The 26,355-nt window shown below is 40.5% G+C and overlaps 2 protein-coding genes across 4 annotated transcripts in view; both read right to left on the bottom strand.

The window, feature by feature from the left end:
* parvaa (parvin, alpha a) overlaps positions 1–8,580 on the bottom strand; it is a 29,482-nt gene extending 20,902 nt beyond the window's left edge. Inside the window, exons 1-2 of the mRNA XM_033635604.2 lie at positions 8,214–8,580; positions 994–1,083 (exon numbers count right to left, since the gene is read on the bottom strand). Coding sequence (XP_033491495.2) covers positions 994–1,083; positions 8,214–8,349 — 226 coding nt within the window. The 5' untranslated portion in view covers positions 8,350–8,580. The remainder of the gene's footprint in view (positions 1–993; positions 1,084–8,213) is intronic.
* Positions 8,581–10,717: 2,137 nt separating this feature from the next.
* mical2b (microtubule associated monooxygenase, calponin and LIM domain containing 2b) overlaps positions 10,718–26,355 on the bottom strand; it is an 85,873-nt gene continuing 70,235 nt past the window's right edge. For all 3 annotated transcript variants that reach the window (XM_033634388.2, XM_033634390.2, XM_033634391.2), the window contains 11 exons: positions 25,305–25,355; positions 18,711–18,832; positions 18,261–18,500; positions 17,882–18,057; positions 17,373–17,755; positions 15,610–15,683; positions 15,407–15,496; positions 13,496–13,589; positions 12,830–12,938; positions 12,636–12,709; positions 10,718–12,541 (listed from right to left, as the gene is read on the bottom strand). In XM_033634388.2, the coding sequence (XP_033490279.2) occupies positions 12,321–12,541; positions 12,636–12,709; positions 12,830–12,938; positions 13,496–13,589; positions 15,407–15,496; positions 15,610–15,683; positions 17,373–17,755; positions 17,882–18,057; positions 18,261–18,500; positions 18,711–18,832; positions 25,305–25,355 (1,634 nt within the window). In that variant the 3' untranslated portion in view covers positions 10,718–12,320. The remainder of the gene's footprint in view (positions 12,542–12,635; positions 12,710–12,829; positions 12,939–13,495; positions 13,590–15,406; positions 15,497–15,609; positions 15,684–17,372; positions 17,756–17,881; positions 18,058–18,260; positions 18,501–18,710; positions 18,833–25,304; positions 25,356–26,355) is intronic.

Raw genomic sequence — 26,355 nt, 5'->3', positions numbered from 1 at the left:
CTGGCGCTATGGCCAAATCTGACATACTGAATATGGACGTGTTTTTTGCATGTAAAAAGATCCTTTAGCCAGCAATCAATGACCAGCATCTTTTGCTGAATTAGCACTGACCTTTAAATATTTTTTTTAGTACAAGCCAAGAATGTTGCCTGGAAACCAGACAAATCTCAGAGCTCATGTTTTATTAGCTGTGGCAGATGCATCTGGTCCTCCTCCAATTTGGACAGATTTCCAGCACCTTGAGATCTGACAGGCCAGTACCAACTGTCCAATATGACGTGTATTTGAGACGATGACTGTAAAGACAACCGCCATTGAGGCATTTTTAAGATCAACAAGTCGATCAAAAAAATGGATTTGGGCTTTCCTGTTGTTTCAAATATATATGTTAGCAGAATGAGTAAAATCACCTTTTATCTTCAAATCACGTTTTGTTGCTCTAATTGGTTGTGGGTCTATCAAGTTGCATTCAGAGGTATTTTGGTCAAAGGCCGTTGACAACACCACTTGGAAATCAAAAATGAACCAAGAGGTTCCAAACTAATTTGCATTGGGATTTGGTCTGACAAAGTCAGGCAATGCGTGGTAGTCACACACATCCAAATACCATTTCAAGTAACATAAAGAAAGGTCCGCACACTGTAGCTCCTCTTCCACAAGTGACGTTTCGAGCTAATGCTCTTCTTTAGACTTAAAGAAGGCTACCAAGACATGTTTTTGGACATTGACTATTGAGCTACTAAGCTCTCTTGGCTTATGTCATTAAGATACTCATTTAATTATCTTCTGATTTGCTAAATGTTGTTGCTAAATAGTCTGCAGAAGAAAAAAGAGTACATAAATACTTCAAAATGTCAAGCGATAAAAACTAAAATTGAAAATGTTTCAAATAAATAAATACATTCAAAAATCCAGCCAATGGCCTTAAAGCAAACACCTTTAAGCAAATGTATCTGAATGTGTATATGAAGGACTGTGAGTGCAGCTGTTTACCTAACATGGTGTCCTCAGGGTCCAGCTCATAGTGGGAAGGGCTGAGAGGCAGGTTGATGGCGTTTATCCCCTCTTCCTGAAGCTCAGACACTACAAGAAAGAAACACAAACATTATCATCAGATTCATTTAGATCAGGTAAACAATGAAGACGTCAGGCATGTTATAGGACACTACTTGAATTTTCGTTGACCTTTCTGTGATTTTCAACTCCTCCTCTATTTTATATCCATATTATTATAGCCAAAAATTCCATGAAAAGATCAAAACTGCGGTTTAGTACACACTTGGTGCTCTCGTGAATATTTATTGAAGCACGATGTGGGATCAACTCAAAATGAAACAAAAAAGTGCCTGTTAATGAGGGTTGGAACTTTAATTTTTTCTATTATTATTGCGTCAATTATATTTTTTAATTAAAGAAGTAATCAAATCCCATCACGATTTCCAAGAGACCTAAATTATGCCTGTTCGAATCATTTACTATATTCAGCTACTAGTCAAAATTCCAAGGATATTCATGTATGAACAATCATATAAAAACAGAAAAGCACCTAATCTTGATCCTATCCTATTTGAGAAGCTGAAACCAGTGATTGTTCGGCTGTTTTTCTTGATAAATGACCTAAATTATCTATCAATTATATAAATAGCCTGAAATACACACAAAAACACTAGTAAAGAAATCAAAGTTAACAAAGCTAACCACAAGCTAAATGTGTGGCCAAATGCAGCCAGAACAAGGCCATGTGACATGTCTTCCATTGAAGCCCCTTAAAATGCCAACCAATAGAATAATTGCTATGTGACAAGCAGATCAGCTGAGACAAAGACAGAACACCTCCTTGTATAATAATCACTTGCAGTGATCACTTCAGCAGTAGTTTGGACGGCTCCCTAAATGTTCCCTTGATTCCACAAACAACCATTAGCAGACCCTCCATCGAGAGCCTCTTGACGTCAGACAAACACAGAGCGGTGCTGCTTCCTGCTTCTCAGCGGGCTTTACAGAAGCCCAGCATGCCATTCTTCTCAGTGTGTCAGATACCTGAAGAGGCTTGATCACTGCTGATCTCTGTGTCAGACTGTGTGTGTGTGTGTGTGTGTGTGTGTGCGCGCGCGCGTGCGTGTCTGTGTGTGCTGAAAGCATGGAGTGAACATCCTGTGCATTTCTCTGTGTTCACTGGAACAACATCCTCTTAATCAACACCATCCACAAGTGCTTGCATGTGCTATATGTCTGCACAAGCACACTCATATCACCTCACACAGAGGTGTACCAGAATATTCCTACATCTGTGAGTGACACATGCCTCACTCTTTTCATTCTGTGTTGAAAGGATCTTGCATGAAAAGTAAAAATATGAGCAATACTACTTAGAGGTTATGAATTCAAGACAGCTGGGTTTAAGTATGCATGAATGTTGCACTTATTTCAGTCTATCCCAGTAAGAATACCAGAGTCAGTAATTCTGTGGCAGATATACAAATTATGTTTCATGTTAGTTAAAGGGATAGTGCACCCAAAAATGAAAATTCAGCCATTGTCGACTCACCTATATGCCGAGGGAGGCTCTGGTGAAGTTTTAGAGTCCTCACAACACTTGCAGAGATCCGAGGGGGAAGTGGGTAGCAGCACAACTGCACACCTAATGGCTGATGGCGACCCAGATTAAAATGTCCAAGAACACATTGAAAGCACAAAATATCGCCATACTGCTCCTCCGTAGTAATCCAAGTGTCCTGAAGCCCCGACATAAAAAGTTGTTTGGATCTCCGTAAGTGTTGTGAGGACTCTAAAACTTCACCAGAGCCTCCCTCGCCAGAGCCTCCTGCTTTCCCTATTTTCTGTCATGTGATGTTAAAATGTCTGATGTTTATATTAAACATGGCCAAAGTTTCAAATAATGAGGTAGTTCCTGTGAGCAGAAACCTAAGGCTTCAGACCACTCTGAATACTCTGTTTTTAATGGTTTCTTCTGTGGTCGTGCTTACACGTTGCTACATGCTAAAGTCAGGGAAACATGTAATCTTAGTTGCCAATGTTGATAATTTCCCCAATTTCAGATCATATTCCTGTTGGAACATGCCCAGTTGATTTAAAAGATTTTATTGGTGATTTTTACAGTGAAGGAAGTGCCGCTATTCTCCGTTACAGTCATTTCCCAGCTGCACTGACAGAGCAGAGATGCTGAGACGTAGAAGACCTGGAAACACTGACCATTCATAGCAGAGTGGGCTTTTTTGGGAGGTGAGGTTTTTTTTCCCCCTAGGATGGCAAAGGCATTAACTACTCTGCCTCAGGGGCCATACACATACTGTGACTTTTGTGACCTCAAATTCATAGTTTTCGATGTAGACGCACGGCAGGTGTGCACAAACATCAGAGTGACGCCAGAGTAACGCCAGAGCGGTGCGCACACATTCCCAAGCAGCTATTTTCCAGGGCGTGACAGCTGCGCCTTGAGATAAACAGAGTTCAACTTTTGGAATGCAGCAGCGTGCACCACAAGTCATGTGACGACAGTCAACCAATCACAGCTGACATATCTTTCCCTTCTCTCGTAAATATCAGTCTGTGTAAATATGGAAAAGTTGATCATTTTGGCGCAGTGCTGCCAGAGCTTTTTATCTGTCTCATGGATGATAGGCCTACAAACAAACAGTGAGTGGAAGAAGATAGGCTCTGCACTCAGGATTTTAGGTGAATAGGCTATACGATGCTTGCTCCGGTTGCTTAGCAACCTCAGATGCAACCTACCAATGTGCTCTTGAAAGCTGGCTCAAAGAAGGCACAAACGTAGTACCATGTACCTAACCTTGCGTTTTCCAGGCTGCTAAAGACGCGATATGTGTACAGCCCCTCATCCTGCCTGTGATTGGCTTACCCTGATATTCTTACCCTAACCCTAACAAATCTCACTCCTCATGCCTAAACCTGACCAATCCATCCAACAAAAGCACTGAATATTAGCCAGTCAGAGGGAGCAAAGGTGGGTCATGCCTTTGCCATCCTAGAAAAAAAAAATTGTTAAAAAAATGAGTATGAGGAAAATAAAATGTTTTTTGATCATTAAAGCATGTAAACATGTAGGCTACTTGTAGAAACTTAAAGTACAAATATGAACCTGAAATTTGCAATACACATCTGCAGTGCACCGGAACTTTATGCACACAGCCCTCACCTCGTAGCCTGAGTGTCAGACTGAAGCTCCCAGAACCTTCAGTCTGACATCGCCTCCATTGAAGGCGATTTACAAGGGGGAGGGAATTTGATTTTTCCCTAACCAATCAGTAGAGATCAACGACTCACCCAGAATCTGACATCATTAGTATCCATGCCTCGGGGGTGCCGAAAACAAGCGAGCATTGCCCGTTTAAAATGTCTCCGTCGTCGTGCACGCCCAGCTGCATCGCCGTTAAATCCAGCTTAGCAGCTTCCTTAATTTGGTCCTCCATTAACGCGAGTAGTGGCGAAATACCTCGATAGCATCGTTAATGTGGTCTGTAGGATCTATAGCGGTCGCCATTGTTGCTATCCTCACCAGTTACCCACTGGCGGACAGCTTGACATCAGCATGGCGCTGATTGGCTAATCACTAGACCCGCCCCCACCCCCAGCATTCATTGGTCCTTCCATCTTTTGGACGAGATAAATAGCAAATTCATTGCAGTATGCCAGACCAGAGATGCAAGCCTACTCAGTTGAGTGGGCGGGGTCTATGGTCTGGAACCAGGCTACTCACCTTGGGCATCCTAAATAGGCTTGAGCAGTCTCACAGTGTTTCGGTAGACCAGGATAATCAGAAATCCTGACGGTATGATTTTCAATAAAGTCAAAAATACAGATGCTCCTCTTTCTGCACTGAGATGCTGCACTGAGGATGTACTGTATGTAGTCCACTGCGCTGCAACCACAATCACCTCCGCCAGCTGGAAAGCAGCGTGCATCAGTGTCCAAACATAAACTTCCGTTCCATCTGTGGTGCTATGATTGGCTAGTAGGCTATCTTATCGCTCGCTGTCTAATAATCGGTGTCATGCAGGTGAGCTCAGCGGAATATAAAAATTATTTATAGCTAAATGTATCAATAAAAGTAGACAGAAGTGTGTAGCCCAATTTAACAAAGTAGATGTAGGGCCTACATATAGGCTGTTGATGTACTCCAGTAAGAGTAATGATTAGCCTATTCTGCAAAACAACTACTCTAAAAAGTACAATTTATTGAAAATTTTACTGAAGTACATGTAACAGAGTAAACGTAACTCATTACCACCCACCACTGTCAACAACAGCCAAGTATTACTCACAAATTTCTATGAATTATTGACAGCTGATATGGTCAGCCACCAGCGATGTTCAATTTTATCCGGTGAAAGCAACTTTCAGTACCGGCTTAAAGTTCAGTAAAGGAAAGGACAGATTCTGATCGACTTTATTTTGGGCAATATGATCCATTACAGTATTGACCCAGATGTAAGTACTTGGGATTGGCTCGGGACACCTGTATTTGTAAGAGAAAGATTATTCCCAAAAGTTACACTGTCCCACTCTAAAACACTTCAGCCAAGTAAGCTAAAGGAGGATTGATATAACCTAATTTGAGAGACTATTTCTATGCAGCCCAGCTGAGATTTGTTGCATGCTGGAGCCGCCCAAGTAAGCACACAAGATAGAGAGACATAGTAATAAATACGGAATCATTTCACATTCAGTCACCCTGAAATTAATTCAGCTGAGAAACAAAAGGTATAACAGCCTCATGCACTATAATCAAAGCTAAAGAATTTTACCTCCAGCAAAGTTTCACTTTAATGAAGACGGAATTTGATCTTGAAAACTACTATTTATGTAGGGTTATTGAAGTGCTGGGTGGAGCAAACAGAAAAATAAAAGAACCAGGGATTGGCATTCTATGTATGTACACAACACACGTCCACAAATTCCAGGATATGGATGGAATTTGGTTTAAAGAATTTAATTAGTTTTTTCCCCCAACACCTCACATTAAAGATAAATGGCATATTCAAACAGCAGTGTTGCACATCCTGTGGGCACATAATTACTCTTTACTCACCATGTGAAGTATTTTTATGTTATAAGACACGTGGGCAGCTAGATATTGTTTTGTGAATTGATAACAGAAGAAAGAAAAAACAATGGAACAATGTTGGGCAGATAAGTGCATTAAGAGGGGTTCAAAACATTTTATAGTTACTGTCAGTAGCTGGCAATTTACAGACTCATGAGGTATAGCTGTGATACAATAACACCATACCAATTAGCATGATCTCATATTACTGTAATTATCACTTGTGCTATTTAAGGATGAGCAATTATATAGGAACCAAGGTCGGGCGTTAGGATGATGCCTGGTGGGTATATTTACATCCAATATGAAGGTGTAATGACCAGTCAACTTACTCACCAGCTGCATTTTCACACTGATATGTCAATCAAGTGTGCTATGATTATTTTTCTATCAGTTTGAGTGTTAAAAAAATGTGCTCACCTCGATTTACACATCGTATATGCTCAGAGCAGATTTGATTTGTTGTTAGTCTTATAAGCAGACAGAAAACGTATCGCAGGCATCCTCAGTGTCCTCACTGTATACATCACTCCTCCCCCTCTGGGCCAGTGTCATAAAATGAGAGTATGTATCTATGCGCTTGTTTGAATAAGGTTAACAATAAAAAGCAACATCAATCAGGAACACGTCTCCAGCGTGATGCCTAAATGTGAGGAAAGAATGCATGCTGATGTCCTACCTGGAGGGCAGAGCGCTCCACAGCCCATGTCTGTCTGCCTCCGTCCCCCTGTTTCAAGCATTCTCGCCTGGCTAGCAGGACCAGCTTCCTCCCCTGCAACTCATCCTCCACAGGCTGAGCTCACAAGTCTCAGATAAAACACCTGATCCCAATATTAATACTGTCTTTGCTCTATTTTCCACAGAGGAATAAAATGACCTATTACCTCCCTTCATTTATGTGCCTTACTTTCTGTGTGCACTACAACCACACTGCACACAGTCTGTGTCCGTCTGTATGCATCGCACAGCCCTCACTAATGCTCTCAAACCCTCTGACCTTCTCCTCTCTTCTCATCCCATCTCGTCCCCATCCTACAGCTCATTTTCTCTTCCCTTACCCCCTTTTCCTTCTCCATCCTGCCTTTACTCCTGCCCTCTCTCTCGCCAGCACACGCAGCGACTGCCATAAACGTCACAAGGACTTAAATCTAATCAATGATCTCCACGACAGCAGCCAGCCCACGTTTTCCATCAAATCATGGGGCACTCGGTGTATACGTGTATGTGCGGCGAATACGAGCCAGCGTGAATGTAATGTGATTGCATGCATGTCCTGTAGACAAAGGCAACAAAAAATGGGGCTCAGCTGTGCAACAGTATCCTGAATGACACAAAGTAATCATCCAACTGAAAGAGACCTTTCTCATTTGATGATAAAACCTGGCCTTTAACAATGAACGCCATGCTCTCTGAAGCCTGCTGTATTCCCCAATCGGCCCTGCCAGGGCTATAAACTGAACTGAGACTTTTGGAGGATTCCTATTTACAGCGCCACCTTGGTTGTGAAAGTCCAACACAGCAGGGTTTATAACTACTGTTAGGCAAAGTGAGGTGTGCTGAAGTGTGTGCTGAGTGTGCACAAGCAGGAATGAATCCCTTTGAGCACTAGAGCTGCTGTTCTGTATCTGACCGTGACCTTTGACCGTGCTCTGGGAATCAACCATGCAATGTTACTACTTGTGTTCCCAGTGTCTGTGAAAGCAGGGAGGGTGTTGGAGGAGCCTGCGGTCTCAGTCTGTGACGGGCCTGTGTTTACTCGTGCTTCATTCCTCACTTATTACAGTAGTAGCGGATTCAATACCTTACATGGCGACAGACGCAGCCCGCGGCCATGAAAACACACACAAGTAGCCACACGTTGTAGTTTATGGTGTTCCTTTTTTATAAATAAATGTTCAAAGCTGAATTCTAAGTGTAAATTAATGTTAGACGTGTTTGCTCTTAGAAATTTAGGTGCGTAGTACGTTAATGTTAAACTTGTGGGGACTGTTGCTACACTGAAAGACTGCTGTGGTGCAACAAAGTGTTATAACTCAACATTTTCATTGTTACTTCTGAAAACAATACCATACATCGAGCCGACATCGTTTCCGCCCGTTTCTGGCTCGTTATTTCGCGAGCTGTTTACCTTCTTTTGCCTTTTTCCTTCTTGCCAAAGTTCCACCAAGTTTTCCCAGGAAAGAGTCATCTTTCTTTCTGGAGGACGGAGATTTGGGCGTCGGAGATTTCGGAGAGGACGGGGACTTCTGAGGCGAAGAAGCCATGGTGGTGACGGTGATTTAATCCGGGACAGTTCACACTAAACTGTCCGAGTGGTCGTGGAAATGAAAGTTGGTTGGAAAGTCAAGTGAAAAAACAAATCACCGTCCACTCCCTAAAGCGGAAACGGAATTCCAGACATTTTCTCCCGAAGTTGGCTGAAGGGTGGCCCCTCCTCTGTGGAGGAGGAAGAGGAGGAGGAGGAAGAGGAGGAGGGCTGCTGGCCGTGGGAAGTGGAGGCTCCACTGTGGCCGAGGGGTACCAGGAGGAGCGGAGGGTCCCAAAAAGTGGAAGTAAATATATAGTTATACCACAAGAGGCCGTGCTTTGCAAAGTGTTTGAATAGCTACATGTTACATGGGTGACATGGCAGTGTGAATAGCTTCTTACATTGTACCCAATATTATTTGTGTGAACAGAGTGATAATCCAGTGTCTTCCATAAATGCAAAAAGAAAAAAAAGTAAACTAAAAAAACTATTTTGCAAAAACAAAATGTTTTTATGAATCTCAATTTTATGCTTCCAGATCTGCAATTTACGCACAGTCTATTTTTTTTTTTTTAATTTTTAATCATTAATTTATTTTGTATATCAGCAAAACTGTTTTAAAGTTGCACAATATTTTGGTGTGTTTACACAAATCGTTTTTGTATTTGTGGAAGTTGTTTTATTTATTTACAGATGACACATTTACACACAGATTGTCTGTCTCCTCATACAAATAATACTGAGACAAATCAATCAAATCAATCTCCTTACATACTGTACATACATGTGTGTCTGTACATATACAGAAACAAAGTGACACACACACGCACAGTTTTTTCTGCCTTCAGTGACTGAAAATATATTAACTGGGCTTATCTAACTCAATTTGTGTAAAAATGGGCAACTCTGAAGGTGATACATTCTTTATTGCACGGTGCTAAGGGGACAAATGCAATCAAGTCTTTAACTGTTTCACATTTAATTCATGATTCAAAATTACCTCTGTCACACAAGCACAAGCACACACACACACTTTCCCCAACCTGTAATCTTAAAAGTAACCCAATCAGTCTAAAGTCAAAATAACAGATTTTACAGCTCAGAGGGTACGATCATAATGAAGGTGACCTGGAAGTAATTGAGGGTTAGGGAAAACTTGAAACGCAGCTACTTCCTTGTACAAAGCTTAAAGGTTAAATTTTGCCTTAAGAACATACTATGGGGAACTTGGGCCCACTAAAAGAAGAAATGTAGGAGCTTTGGGGCAGCAAAAATGAGAGATTTGATGAATGAAAACCATCTCAGTCAACTTTTGCTGATTGAAAAAATGAGTGTGTTTTAGGACAGTGTTTTTAAAGTGAATTTGGTGAAAAGTTGTTTTATTTAAATGGACAAGAAAGTACCCCATTAAGCTAATGGCGTGCTCACCTGTGGGTTGGCCCCATTTCAACTCAAACAAAAAATACCTTAATTGATAAATACATTAAATTAAAATACAGACTTTGATTTGATTTTGATTCAATAGGTTATTTTATGAACGACTTCAGAGCTTGTGTAGCAATGTATTTCAGCTCTGCAGCTTCTCTGGGTAATGCAGTTCAGCTTCCAGGTTTTTCAGCAGTGCAGTCAATACATTTGAGCATTTTTTTTTTAAATTTTCAGTCAGTTTGTTTTGTGTTTCTGTATTTTCAGCAGTGCTTTGAGATTCAGTTCAGCTTTCAGCATTCACATGCATTTTCAGGAAACGCACTTTATTTTTTTTCTGTTATTTAAGTGCTCTTTAGCTTTTGCTAGATTCTTTAGTTTTAGCTAAATGTTGTCATTCATTCATTCATTCATCTATCTTCTGGAGGCTGGAGCCTATCCCAGCTGACATTGGGCGAGAGACCCTGGACAGGTCGCCAGACTATCGCAGGGCTGACACATAGAGACAGACAACCATTCACGCTCACATTCACACCTATGGACAATTTAGAGTTATCAGTTAACCTAGTCCCCAATCTGCATGTCTTTGTCATGTCTGGTGCCTGGAGAGAACCCACGCTGACACGGGGAGAGCATGCAAACTCTACACAGAAGGGCTCCCACACCTGGGATCGAACCGGCAACCCTCTTGCTGTGAGGCGACAATGCTAACCACCACACCACCATGCCGCCCATGTTGTGAGCATGTATATCATAAATACCTCAATTAAATTTTATCTATATATTTACCACTAGTCCAACCTTTCAAATTAAAACAATCGTCCATCCTGACTTACCGATAGTTAGACATACAACTGACAAGAAACATGCTGATGGGGTGCTTATGTTACAGTATAAAAGACGAGTTACAACCCTAACAACTCTGAATAAAAAATATGTAGCAAATTTAAAATTACTCAAAACTTTAAAGTCATTTTTATTTAAGATTTTTCCATTTAAAAGTCTCAAAGCAGCATAAAACAAACAAAAATATACAGTTTTTATCATGAAAACATGAAAACTTACTCTGAATTTAGTGTTAATTCACAATATAAACAACCTTTGAAGAAATGTGGATCCTTGTCCTGGGATTAAAACTCATGTAAACACATAATTCATCTTCTCATGAGGGAGGTAAGCCTGCATTTGACTCACAGCCCATACACTAGGTTAAAACCAGTAAAATGAAACAATCACAGTTTAACTGACAGTAGTAGTCATGGAATAAATCCACCAAGAATCACAAAGCGCTGTGCAGATGCTGCCCTGTGAATGAGTTTTTAATTTTGCGGCAACTTGTGTCAAAATAAGGGCTGCACGAAATGCAAAAAAATATATTGCGATTATTTTAACAGATACTGCAATTGCGATATGAAGCGCAATTGTCATTTTTGCATTTCATTTTCACTGAAAAAAAATGAAGATGATGTGATTTTTGCCAAAACAAGCATGTTCTCTTACATGTAGAACATGATTTGTAGGCTGAGGCATCTCTACAGAACCACAATGCTTCATTTATAACAGTGTGTTGTGACACATTTCAGCTTTATCATTTAAAAAAAATGCAGCTCCTTCTATTTGGATATTGCACTTGGTCATTTTGCAATTTTAATATTTCGATTAATTATGCAGCTCCAGTCACAATGGGGCAAAAGGTGACATTGAGCCACCTGGCAGAGGCACATCTTACCAGCTGGCTACAAATATGTGGCAGTTAGATTTCCATTTCTCCTGTGTTCACCAGTGTCTGGGTGTAAAAATAATTTTATTTGACAGTGTTCCAGCACAAAGTGAAAAAAATAACAATATTAAACTACACACAAGAGAGCTTACACTCACAAACAGCTACAAAGTGACAAACAGTGAAGTAGATAAAGCACATCACATTATGACACAGATAAAAAAACACACACACAGTGCAAAACACTAAAACTTCAGGGAAAAGTGTTGAGTCGTTCCATGTGCTATCCAGTGAGGCTATACAGTGTTAAAATAACAACAAATATGTCACAACAGTTCCACTCATAAGGCGAGCAACTACATAAAGCGTTTGCTGATTAGGCAGTTAGTTTGGTTTATGAGGTGTGCCAAAATGTTAGCGGTCAGTCACATTATTAGAAGTGGTTAATCATAGTGTACATCCAGTTTCAGGTCAGTGTCAGCCTGCGCCATCACGGATTACACTTCTGAGCACAGAGGTCAAATAACCTTAATGGCAGAGATGTTATTAGCCCTCATGGCTGTTAAGGAAGTCATTAGCTCAGGCTCCATTCCCATTTGTCCTCAATCTGTTAGCTCAGCATTCCAGCACACAGATGAAGCCTTTGTCTTGAAGCTGACCTCTTTAGTGGGAATTAACACCTCAATCTTCGTGACAGTTCTTTCCTCCCCACATTATCTTGATGTGTAGCTTTTATGAGAATAAGCCAGACACATACTAGTAGGGTAAAGTTTCACCCTGTTTGTTTAAAACAGTGTCACATCATTCTGCGTTTTACCACTGAGATGCTCAACATTCAGCCTTCACTCCAGCTTCTCCTGCCCCCAGCTGTCATCCGCCTGGGCCCAGTGAATCTCGTAGCCCTTGGACAGCACGAGGCTCTCCAGGTCCCTGTCCTCAGCCCTCTCCTTTAGCCTCTGCTCCTCCAGTATCGACACCAACATGTCTCGTTTCTCCACCGTCCTCATGATCTCTGCCAAGATCTCCTGCTCCTGCTGCAGCTCAGAGGCGCTCTTATTTGTATCTGAAGTGGAAAAGAGTGGAGGAAGGTAGAAGGACTGTTATGCACAATTATGTCTGACTATCAGATTGTGTGTTTATGTCTTTTCAACCCTTACCTTCTGTTGCCATCCTGTGTCGAAGGTCTTGCTGCAGTCGGCTCTGCGTGTCCTCCAGTTCAAGCTCCTGAGCACTAGGAGAAGAGAAAAATCGTGTGACCTCTACTGGTGAGAAATAGCAATTGCATTCAATATTCATTTATGTTTTCCATTACAAGTCATTAATCCATGTGTGATCTGATGCAGTCACTTACAAGATCATGAGCTCAGACTCGTAGCGCGCCAATCTGTTCTTCTCCAGAACGAGTTTAAACCAGGACTGATAGAGCTGGGCCTCGTCACTGTCATCTGTCTGAGATGATTCTGGGAGAGGAGGAGTGAGAAAGCAAAGAGGGAGGAAGAAGAGAGGGAGATCAATGGGAATGAATGTGGGAGGGTTGGGAGGGAAGGAAAGAGGCAGGATGGCGAAGAAAAAAAAACATATTTTGTAGTTTTACATCAATTACATAAAGCCATTAGGAGAAAAAAATCATACTGGAATCAAACACACACACACAAACACACACAGGGCATCTGCTTTGCGTCAGCCTGACAAGACCTCACTATTCACCAGAACACAAACAAAGCCCTGTACTGTAAAAAGATGAAGCAACAATGAAGTCTCACTGTCTATTGAGAGTAAAGCCATTAACTGTTAGCGGGATTACAAGGCAATGTTTTTTTCTGAATGGTCTGAAAAGTATGTACAAATCAATTAAAAGTGTAGAAGAAGAATGAGGCTTTCACAGTGGAATTCCATTGAGCTTACTGTAGATGTAGATTGAACCATGGTGTTATGGTTCAGAGCTCTGTCATTAAAAGGAGCTTTGTAATGGACCTGTGAAAGACACTGGTCTGTGTGTGTGAATGTTGTTTGGTACCTGTTTCTCCTCTTATGATCTTTTCTATAGCCACTCCTCTCTCCTCTAGGTCTCTCTGTTTCTCTGCAACCTCCTCCAGTTGTCTCTGGATGGCCTGGGCAATGCAAAATGAGATATTATATGACACACATGATCAAAGGAAATGACTGTTACTCTGTCCAGGAGGTGTGGATGTCTCTGAATAATCTAGAGAACACATCGTTGACAGTTTTTGAAGCCACAGTTCCTTCGGTAAAAACTAGTTGCAATAATGGACTATTCAGAGTGACCAGGTCAACAGTTCTGGAAAGAGATGTTGCTGTTGGGTTTTTCTATCTAAGAGTGTTGTGAATACCACAAACAATATTTCATTAACCTTCATTACATTTGAATTATGGCAGAAATTTCAGAGACAGATATCTGAAAACCTGGACAAAATATAAAATTATCTGCATGGACATATTGTGTTAGAGTTTTTGCAGAGAGCTTTATGAAAAGATTAATACCAATCTCATGTCTGTACATTCAATATTAGGCCAGAGCCACCAGGTGCCTTATCGTCAACACCAGAAACAGGGGTAAAGACTAGCCTGGCTCTGTCTGAAGCTAAAAGAATATCTTGTCAGCACATTAAAAGCTAACTAATTAACACGCTTTATCTTGTTTGCTTATTCAATGCAAAACAAGAAGTTTAAAAATTACATTTTGTAGTTCTACCAAGCAGCAACACATGCAAATGCGCAAGTGTTAAAAACTGCAGTTCCTCGAATGTCCTCTTGAGGACATCCTCATAGACCCTGTGTTAAAATGCCCAACTTCACAGCAGAAATAAACATGTTACAGCCCAGTACAAAAAACAGTTTTGATCTCTATAGCTAATTTCCCCATTCATGACAACTGGTAACATAACCATGGCGTAACCCAGTAACGAGTAACGATTTGGTCGTCAAAAATGGTTTTTATCAGTGTTTAGTTGTGCAAAAAGACCCTCTAGGGAGTCAGAAATTCCATTATTCTTGGAAGTACATTTTGTTTTAATGGTTTACACCTGTTTTTTGCTAGCAAAAATTAGCATTAGCATTATCACAGGTAAACACAGACTGTAATGCCATGTGCTAACCAAGCTAGCAGCTAGTGTTAAGGTTAGCTCCACTCAGTCGTCCAAATATATTCACTTCTGGCTACAAAAATCCAAGATGGCGACAGCCAAAATGCCAAACTCAGGGCTTCAAAATGGGAGTCCACAAACTAAAGGGTGACATCACAGTGGCTACATCCATTATTTTATCAGTCTATGAGCTCTACTGGATTATTGAGGCCTGCACTGATATCCATAATTGGGCGTTTAAACAAACCAATAAGGATTTTTTTTTAATTGACCAAATACTGAGCAAGTCTAACTCTACTCTCATAAAGTGAATGAAAGTATTTCCCAAAATACTGAATTATTCTTTCAATGTGGAGTTATGGATAAAATATAAAAAATAATTTTGCCATTTGCAGCCCAAAGGTCAACTTTAGACTGGTGTCTAGTGCAACTTTAATGTGCACACACAGACATCAAAAAGCATCAGAGTCCAACAGGAAGGTGAAGAACAATGACACCACTCTGTTAAATCTAAAAAAACTGAAGCAGGCATAATAAGTACATTTTCAGTACAATCAGGCTGAGCACACACTGAGCTGCACTATACTTATCCAAACACAGTGCAGGAGTGAACCTTTGCTCTTTGCCCTTCTGCAGAGCATCTGGTAAATCTTGAAAATATAAAATGTCTCATGATCACTGGTAGCAGAAAGCCCTTCACCCAGTCAGATAGATAGTGGGAATTTCAGGGCAGGTTAAGAGACGCAGTGTGCTGAGACCATGGACAGCTCTCCGTTATGAACCATCCTGTTAAAAATAAGTGAATCTATGAGAAAGAACAGTACCTGAGCTCTGTGAAGCCTCTTCAGCAGTTCTCTTTTAGCCTGCTGGGCAACCATTTTCTCCTGCCTCCTCCTCTGTCTCTCTGGATACAGCTGGGACAAGAAGAACAGAACATTTCAGAAAAAAATGTACATGCAAATATAGTATCTGTAACAATACCCTGCACTGTGCTGTCTTTTAGCACACAGAAATGGTCTGTACAAACTTTCTGATTGGATGTCAGGTTTTCATTGTCATCGTCACTAGAGGAGGGCTCTTCAAGATTGTGTTGTGTGGAGGCTGGATTAAAACAAAAGAAACAAGTGAGAATAGCCAAGTAACTTTGAAAAAAGTTTGCACAAAAGAAGTACAAAACAGCGGTTTCATTTATAACTTTGTAAAACTGATAATATTTCATGGTGTGAATCTACAAAAATAAGACACAATGCGCTAAATTCACAATTAGATCTTGAAGACTGAATGCCAAATGTTCATGCAGATAAAAAGTGAAGGCTAGAACACACTCTGATTTGACTTTTTAATTTTTCCACAAGTAGGTTTTGGGCAAGGAGTGTTTCTTCAGCCTGCACTCTGGCAATCTCATAAACAGTATACACAAGTGGGGTAGATCCCAGCTGACCACAACCAGCATAACAAGTACATCACAGCAGGTGGAGTGTCTCATGATATAAAATACTGAAACATGAAATACCGAAGAAAAAAAAACCCCAGCCCAAATTATATTCACTTCATAATAAACAAGCAAATAAAATCTCCTCACTCTTCCCATTGGAAATGAAAGTTATCAAGGACACGTACCCAACACTCCCTTTGGAAAACGAGTGAATCTATCCATGACACTTAGAAACATCAGCCTGTTACAAGGAATTGCATACTTAGAATCTTTTTGGGGCTATATGGGATACTTATCCATAATCAGTGTATTGCACAATCTAGATGTCAGTTGGCGCATGCTCAGTTTGGAGAAGCCGGCTGGAGCTTTGATTTGGAACAGTGACTTTGGAACCACATGAGCTGTTGGTCTACTGCTGCCTCGATCAGTTAGTTCGTTTGTGTCATTGTGTGACTTTGGTGTTAAGTTCAGATTCACCAAAGTCACACAATAACCCGAACAAACTAAGTGATGGAGGCAGCAGAAGACCAGCAGCTCCTGTGTTCAGAGAGTCAAAATGACTGTTTCTGTCAATGGACTCTGGTGACTGGTGGCTGTCTGATTAAAAGGTAAAGCAGTGAAAATACTGTCAATATAACATACACTTATACTGTTATAGACATTTTTAAGGGGCTAAACAATGTTTTGTTGCTGCATCTGCCCACAGCAGTACATTGCTTAGCTTCAGTGTCGGGAATTTTGCTTCTCCTCTAAATCAGGGCTGTGCCGACAGACATTTCCTGTTTGTAATACACTGACTATGAATATATATTCCAGACAACTCTACTTTAAATAATCCAAACTATGCCTTTCACAAAGGATCAAATACGTATGTGTACTTTGAAAGGGGTCACTCATGCTCTGCTAACTTTGAGCTCTGTTTTGGTTTCTGGGCCACAACTTAACTGTTGTGGTTGACTTCCACCGCTCTCATCGGTGGTGTTTTCAGATGCATCAAAGGCAGGCAACAAGCACTGATACACCCACTGTATAATAATGTTCAGCATCATCAGTAAACAGACAGAGTTAGCCAATAGCTGATGAACAGATTGGAGCATTTAGCAGCTAAAGAGGAGCTCAGGAGATAAATGTATGTTCATTAAGTCACCTGAAACATGACTCCGAACAAATACTGGCTCAATATGTGCTGGATGTGTTAATAAGCAAGTGCTGACTGCTAATACGTTCACCATGACAGCTTCATAAAGTATTAATATTTCCATGTTGTGTTTACAGTTTGTTGCACTGCCCCCAAGTGGCCAAAAGATCTATTCATGCAGGTTAAAGAGTTGTTGTTCTGGTTAAGAATCACTAACCTTTGTTTCTGAGGTTGCTGAGTATCGTCCTGATTTCCTTTTGCGCCTCCTGGTCCCGCCCCTCACTCTCTGAGTCCTCCCTCTTCCTTAGCCTCAGGGATGAAAACAAGTTGACCCTCCTTCCAGTAAACGGGGCCATATCATCAGAGAACACGCCTCCAGAGTCTCTACGGCCCTTCAGCGACACCTGCTGCAACAGAGAGGGCAGGTCCTGCCCGCCCCCCCATGGATTGGCCTCTACAGACGCCAACCGATCCCTATGCTTGCCAGCTGTCTTCTCATCCTTTGATGGGTCTGGACCTGCAGTGTTGAACAGGGAGCTTAAGCTCAACGCTCCTTCTGATATGGGCCTCTGTTTGCGGGGGCCATCACGCTTGGTCCTCCTGGTAAAGTGGAGTACAAATCATAATGCGCATTCAGTTTGAATCGAATCAAGGAATGAATAACCAAAAAAAGCAGTTTGGGCTGATAAGATGTTTACAGAAAAAACTTTAGTATTTTATACAAACATTGTGACTGCAGTGTTGGACCTGCTGGAGGGATTGGTCACACTAAATGTTCTCCTGAAGGCGTCCGCTATAAGCTGGAAGGTTGAGGGGGACGAGGCGGAGGTTTGGCTCTGAGATGGCTCCCCATCCTGGCCCGAGTCTGTCTGAGGCTTATCGGCTTCTGTCTCTGCTTGTACCTGATAAAACATCAGAGGACAGGAAAAATGCGGTTAAAATAATGTGGAATTAACTCCTCTTATCTCACTCTCATCACTCACTTTGGACCACTGCCTTACACTGGAAGGAGTAGTGAGAATAAAAGAGGAGGAAAAATTAATGTGCAGGTTTATTCTTCTCTAGAACCACTGATATTGCTGCCTTGATAAATGACTAACTCTACCTGGTCTTTATGTTGATGTGTGTTTTTGGTTTTAGTGTTAATCAGAGTTTCCTCCTCCGGTGCGACTGGCATGTCCCAGTTCAGAAGCTTCTCTTTCTCAGCAAGAGATAGCATCAAACGTTTCTTTGGGTTGGACAAGCTGCCGACTGTCGTTCCTGCAGATGGGTGCTCTTCACTCTTCTCACGTCCCTCTGAGGGTTCCTGGGTATCTGCTGATGTCTTGGAACTGCTGTCTGAGATCTGGGAGAACAGGAATCTTGTCAGTGCACAAAAGTCTATTTGCTTACACAGGGTTATTAAACATATCTATGCAACGTCAATTAATTAGACAGAAGACTTTTTTTTTTTTACTCTAGTTACATTATTTTCAATGGTAAGATTTGAGTAGATGTACTTATACACTATATGTGGTGCGTATTGAGTGAAGCTAGAATAGATCACGTTACATACAGTTTGTTTTTCCACTGAAGTGATCTCCTCAAAGTCAGAGTCCACTTCAGGGACAGTCTCTGGTCCGTCTTTGTCCATCGACCAGCTTCTCTGGAAGTGCTTGATGAAGATCAGAGGGAAGGCTGTAGGATGGCAAAAAGTTAGTTAGTCATTTGTTTGAGAGCATCTTATCACACTTGTGTCATTCAGCCTCTCAAATGGAAACTGAAATATAATTATGGAAACTTTGCAAAATATCAGTTGTTTGTCAAAGTTGTTTCTTAACACTTATTATAACCAGCACAGAGCATGATTCAACACTACTAACTCTATCAAAGATAAACAAAACAGGTCTTTTTCACAGAAGACATTTTGAATTGTCACAGCAGGAAAGCACAGGGGATAAACAAAATGGCTGGGTTCCATTTAGCTGCGTCAGTTTCATGGTCCTGGTATTGTGCATGCTAGCTCACTGTCACACTGTCATGGCTCACTGGGACAGTGGGACACCTGTGTTTTTCCTGTGATGACTAATTGAAATGTCTGCTGTGAAAAAGGCTTTGTATTATATGGGGCTTATAAAGCAAGTGATGCAGTTAGCTGAGCTCAGGATGTGGTTTGCAAATGTGAAACAAAGAAAGTCATTCAAATTCAAAATTTGCGTACAGACATAATGTGTTGTGCTGCATTGTTCCCCGACAAAACAACTGATCTGATACACCTAAAACATCTGAAAATAAATATTGCTGAGACTATAGAGCAACGTTGATGAAAACAAAAAAGAACCTCCGGCAATGACTGCTGTCAGATTAACAACAATACTGACCTCTAGTGTTGTACATGCTGCATTACAAGAGTGTTCATTGCTGCACAGACCTCAGACACACTATGCGTTACAATATCCATACTACCATACTGTATAGTATGCCAGGAAAAGATTTAGTATGTCCCAATACAGTATGTCAAATCAGTGTGCCAAAAATACCAGGATGTTCTACTACATCCCTTCGGATTTTGAAAGCCAGCATGCTTTTCTGACTATTCTGACCCACAATCCTCTGCACAGAGAAAGATATGTCAGATCCACTGTTTGAAGGTCTAATGATGGATGACATGCAGATAATCAGTCAGTTGGTAATAAAAGGAATATTATTTGCTTAATTAAGTAAAATAATCATAAATATAACTAACAACAAAAGGGCATAAGTATTAAATATCAATGACATGAAATGTATGGCCTCTGTAATTTCATGATTGGGAATATAATATGATTAGAAGAATCTACAGTGGATGCAGTTGTAACTTATTGCAAAATAATAACATCAGAGCTCTCCAGGTTGACCTCCATCTCTAGCGAGCTCGTTGAATGATATTTTGTTTTATCTCCATGGTAACAGATATATGAGACGGTCAAAGTTCAAGGTGTAACGTTGTGAGGAAGTAGAATGTCCCCATTGTGTGCATACTGCATGCAGCAGTAGGTACTTTTTAAGGGCAGCTGTAATACCTACTAAAAGTAAATAGAAAAAGTATGTAATTCGGAACACACCAAGAGTCACAGCGCAGTGCCTCTTCTTGTCTGTTATGAAACCTCCCCACTGACAGTTATTTGATTTATAGGGCTTGGAGCCAGGGGGGCATTAGGTGCAATTTTGGGCGAATATGAGTAGTATATCAAATGAAAGCTCCCAGTGAGATCTTTTCAGTGCCAAAATGACAAACTGAAATGATGACACATGTAATTAAAAGAACACTAAAAGGTGTAACAGTAAAAGTAAATTCCTGTCTGTGCCAGGAGGGCACAAGTGGGCTTACATCCTTTTGGCACTGAACAAAGCTTTGACAGAGCATGCCACAATGATTTGTTCGGTGCCAAAAGGGAGTAAGCTCACCACAGCAGAGGAGGTTTTAATATGTTCGATGGAATATGAACCTGATGACATAGTTGACTTCATATCGACTCAGAGCCAGAGGGAAAAATGAAGAGGAAAAAGAGATACTGAGAACTTGGAGACTGACATGCCCTGACATAAAGACGGAACAGTTTAGGCCAAAGTTATATTAACATATTAAATGTCTGTTTGCCCACAAAAAGGGTTAATGAGAAGATCCGTGTCTCTTGTCCGTACAAATGCAATGAGAATTTCCCCAAGTCAGAGAGGTTACAAATAGTTGAGTCACCAATGGGGGATTTAACCTGGCAACACACTTCATCATTAATGTGTAGTGAAAACAGAAAAGAAGAAGCAGAGAACTGAAGGACTGATTTAAGTATAATTGATATATTTTAATTGAAATTAAAGTGTTTTTCTGATGTACACCCATTTTCTGCATTAGTCTATTGGGAAAATGTTTGTGCCAAAATGTCGTGTCTCACTCTTCTGACATTTATCTAACATTAAATAAATACTTTTCAACATAAACTCTAGTAATATTGTTTTCATAGTGATGCTATATCAAATACTGTAATCAGTGCATGGCAACAGCAGCTGAATCAGGTTTGATGAACATTTGTATTGGCTCTTCTGTAAAATGTGATCTAACACACCACTTTGGCTCCAAGCCCACGACTGCAATGCTTGTATATATATGTGTATACGTCACAGAAACACACAAATCTATTTACAGTAATATTACAGCCCCTCTGCTTAGAACTAAAATTAATATTGCCTCGGTGTGTGAATATGCAAAAACGATGTTGGACTCCGTAGTTTTCTCTGGACCCCTCCCAAATCTGACCAGTGATGACATGTTTAGCCGCATGTCATCATTTAATCGCTGGCTGTCCAGGTGGTGTCCAGCAAACGATGTGGGTTTCGTTAATAATCGGCAAACTTTCTGGGGAAAACCTGGTCTTATTAGGAGAGACGGCATTCATCCCCCTTTGGATGGAGCTTCTCTCATTTCTAGGAACCTGGCAAACTTTATTAGTAATTTAAATCCCTGACAACCCAGAGTTGAGATCAGGACTCAGAGTCACAGTCCTATACGCCTCTCTGAGCTTCTAGTTCAGTTACCCAGCCATAGTTTTCATAGTTTTATACAAACGGTGTCTGTCCCCCGACCACCTAAATTATTTAAATCTAAAATTAAACAAAGAGGAGTTGCGCATAACAACCTCATAAAAATTAAAACCTCTTCTGTGACAGAAAGACAAAACAGGAGAATTAAATGCGGACTGTTAAATATCAGGTCTCTATCGTCTAAAGCAGTGTTAGTAAACGAATTAATATCAGATAATCATATTGATTTACTCAGTCTCACTGAAACCTGGCTGTGTCAAGAGGAATATGTTAGTCTTAATGAGTCCACTCCTCCCAGTCATAATAATACCCACATTCCTCAGGCAGCGGCCGAGGAGGGGGAGTTGCAGCCATTTTTAACTCTAGTCTGTTAATCAGCCCTAAACCTAAACTAGATTATAATTCATTTGAAAGCCTCGTTCTTAGTCTTTTACATCCGACCTGGAAAACCTCGCAGCCACTTTTATTTGTTATAGTGTACCGTGCTCCTGGCCTGTATTCTGAATTTGTATCTGAATTCTCAGAGTTTTTATCCAGTTTAGTTCTTAAATCAGATAAAGTTATTATTGTAGGCAATTTTAACATTCATGTCAATGTTGATAATGACTCCCATGACTCCCTAGCTACCGCGTTTATCTCATTATTGGACTCTATTGGCTTCAGTCAGGGTGTACATGAACCCACTCATTGTTTTAACCATACCCTCGATCTAGTTCTGACGTATGGAATTGAAATTGATAACCTAAAAGTCTTTCCACAGAATCCCTCGCTATCGGATCATTATCTGATTACTTTTGATTTCTTTTTACTCGATTACACGCCACTCAGCAACAGTTACTATACTAGATGTTTATCAGATAGTGCTGTCGCAAAATTTAAGGAAAAGATTACTCCGTCGTTAAATTCAATACCAAGTCCCTAACAGAGGTTTCCTGTACCGACTTTAACCTCTCCCGAATTGATCATCTTGTCGATAGCGCCGTAGGCTCGCTGCGAACAACACTTGACTCTGTAGCTCCTCTTAAAAAGAAGTTAAAAAAGCAAAGAAAGTTCGCTCCTTGGTATAACTCTCAAACCCATAAGTTAAAACAAATATCGCGAAAATTTGAAAGGAATTGGTGATTAACCAAACTGGAAGAATCTTGTTTAATCTGGACAGACAGTCTCAAAACTTATAAGAGAGGCCTCCGCAATGCCAGAGCAAACTATTACTCAGCATTAATAGAAGACAATAAGAACAACCCCAGGTTTCTTTTCAGCACTGCAGCCAGGCTGACTGAGAGTCAAAGCTCTATTGAGCCTTGTATTCCTTTAGCCCTTGGCAGTAATGATTTTATGAGCTTTTTTAATGACAAAATTCTATTAGAGGCAAAATTCATGACCTCCTGCCCTCAGATGGTAGGCCTACCTATCTAACCTCAAACACAGCTGTAAAACCTAATATATATTTAGATTGCTTCTCTCCAATTTCTCTTCAAGAATTGACCGCAGTGATTTCTTCATCTAAATCATCAACGTGTCTCTTAGACCCCATCCCAACTAGGCTACTTAAGGAGGTCTTTCCTTTAGTTAACACTCATATATTAGATATGATCAATCTATCCTTATTAACAGGCTATGTACCACAGTCTTTTAAGGTAGCTGTAATTAAACCTCTCCTAAAAAAGCCCACCCTGGATCCAGAGGTGTTAGCCAACTATAGACCAGTATCTAATCTTCCCTTTCTTTCAAAGATCCTTGAGAAAGTAGTCACAGACCAGCTGTGTGATTTTCTCCATGATAATAATTTATTTGAGGAATTTCAGTCAGGATTTAGAGTGCATCATAGCACTGAGACAGCACTAGTTAAAATTACAAATGACCTTCTGATTGCTTCAGACAAAGGACTCGTCTCTGTACTTGTTTTATTAGATCTTAGTTTGACACAATTGACCATCAAATTCTACTGCAGAGACTGGATCACTTATTTGGCCTAAAAGGTTCTGCACTAAGCTGGTTTAAATCTTATTTATCTGATCATTTTCAGTTTGTTGACGTTCATAATGAATCATCCTTACATACCAAAGTTTGTTTTGGAGTTCCGCAAGGTTCTGTGCTCGGACCAATCCTATTTACTCTATATATGCTTCCTTTAGGTAACATCATTAGAAATCACTCTATAAATTTCCATTGTTATGCGGATGATACACAGTTGTATTTATCGATGAAGCCAGAAGAAAGTAATCAATTAACTAAACTCCATAACTGCCTTAAAGACATAAAAACGTGGATGAGCACCAATTTCCTGATGTTAAATTCAGACAAAACTTAAATTATTGTTCTTGGCCCCAAACAACTCAGAGACTCTTTATCTGATGACATAGTTTCTCTAGATGGCATTGCTCTGGCCTCTAGCACTACCATAAGAAACCTCGGAGTAACATTTGATCAAGATTTGTCTTTTAATTCTCATTTAAAACAAACCTCATGGACTGAATTTTTTCATCTGCGTAATATTGCGAAAATTAGGCCTATCCTGACCCGAAAAGATGCAGAAAAATTGGTCCACGCTTTTGTTACCTCTAGGCTGGATTACTGTAACTCTCTATTATCAGGTAGCTCTAGTAAGTCCTTAAAAACTCTTCAGCTAATTCAGAATGCAGCATCACGTGTACTAACAGGAACTAAGAAACGAGATCATATTTCTCCTGTTTTAGCTTCTCTGCACTGGCTCCCTGTGAAATCCAGAAGTGAATTTAAAATCCTATTGTTAACTTATAAAGCTCTAAATGGTCAAGCTTTGTCATATCTTAGAGAGCTCACAGTGCCATATTACCCCACCAGAACACTGCGCTCTGAGAACGCAGGGTTACTCGTGGTCCCTAAAGTCTGCAAAAGTAGATCAGGAGCCAGAGCCTTCAGCTATCAGGCTCCTCTTCTGTGGCTACTGTCATTACCTGCATCTCTCTCTCTCTCTCTCTCTCTCTCTCTCTCTCTCTCTCTATCTCTCTCTCTCTCTCTCATTGTGTCATACGGATTACTGTTAATTTATTATGCTGATCTGTTCTGTACGACATCTATTGCACGTCTGTCCGTCCTGGAAGAGGGATCCCTCCTCAGTTGCTCTTCCTGAGGTTTCTACCATTTTTTTTCCTTGTTAAAGGGTTTTTTTGGGGGAGTTTTTCCTTATCCGCTGCGAGGGTCATAAGGACAGAGGGATGCCGTATGCTGTAAAGCCCTGTGAGGCAAATTGTGATTTGTGATATTGGGCTTTATAAATAAAATTGATTGATTGATTGATTGAACTGTGATATCTCTACCAACTGTGACTGTATGTTATACTATAGGACAAATGAATAAATACCTTTATGATTTAATCAAACATGACTTCAGACAAAGCACAGTGGCCAAAAGAGATTCCTAGGATTATACCTTACATAACTTAATTACAATTTGCCCGTCTATCTGTAGAAACAGACCAAGCACAGACGTCAGTTCTCAATCAAACCTAAATGATGATACAGCAAAAAAAAAAAAAAAAAGAAAAAAAAATTGGAAAACTGGAGACAGAAGAAGCAATGCAGAGACAGACAAAATAATCTGAGGTACTCACTTGCTCTGATTTTCCGTTTCCATCGATTATTCTGTTTTGTGTTACTGTGATCTACAGAGATGGGAGACAGAGTCCAAAAGAAAATGAGACGAAAAGAAAATTGCCTGTGACATGATAACAGTACAGAGACCAAACCCTCTACAGTGTGTTTTCAGGAAAGAGCATTCGGTCTGGTTCTCCACACTATGTCACATACCCAGTGATTACAGATGATTAGCACAATCTAAAAATAAGAATCACCATCTCGCAAAACATAAAGGGATAAAAAAGATTTTAAAGCTGTTGTAAAGGTTAACAACAAGTCGTGAACATATATGAAAGAAAGTACAGCCATACAGCTAGCAGCTCTGAGCTGTTAAGCATGTTAGCAATATCTGCTAATTAGCAAGTAATGTAAGGATACGGCTGAGAGGATTATCATTCATTTTGCAGGTATTAGAACATAAATCAAAGTATTGGAGAAATAAAAACTTTGCCGAAAGGTTTCTAGCATAAAGGACAACCTATGGGGCATTTCATCACCTTTTTAAAATGTTAAGGCCACCCTAGACAACACTTCATCATGTTTTCTCAACTAGGAGGGCATCCTAGAGGGCACTTCATAACATTTTCTCCAGTGGACGGGCACAATTGAGGGCATTTCATCAGATTTTCTCCAATCGAAGGCCACCCTAAAGGGCACTTCATCATGTTTTCTCCACTAGGTGGGCACCCTAGAGGGCACTTCATCATACTTTCTCCACTAGGGATGGCACCCTGGAGGGTTTTTAAACCATGTTTCTCCAATAGAAGGGCACCTATAGGGCACTTCATCACATTTTCTCCACTAGAAGGAACACCTGTGGGCACCACATAATGTTTTTTCCACAAGGAGGGCACCCTAGAGGGCACTTCATCATGTTTTTTTTTACACAAAGAGGGTACAATTGTGGGCACTACATCACCTTTTTAAAATCTTAAGGCCACCCTAGACAACACTTCATCGTGTTTTCTCCACTAGGAGGACATCCTAGATGGCACCTCATAACATTTTCTCCAGTGGACAGGCACA

This window comes from Epinephelus lanceolatus, chromosome 5 (genome assembly GCF_041903045.1).
Source record: "Epinephelus lanceolatus isolate andai-2023 chromosome 5, ASM4190304v1, whole genome shotgun sequence".
Classification (NCBI taxonomy): Eukaryota; Metazoa; Chordata; class Actinopteri; order Perciformes; family Serranidae; genus Epinephelus; species Epinephelus lanceolatus.
This window is presented reverse-complemented; position numbering and strand designations above follow the sequence as displayed.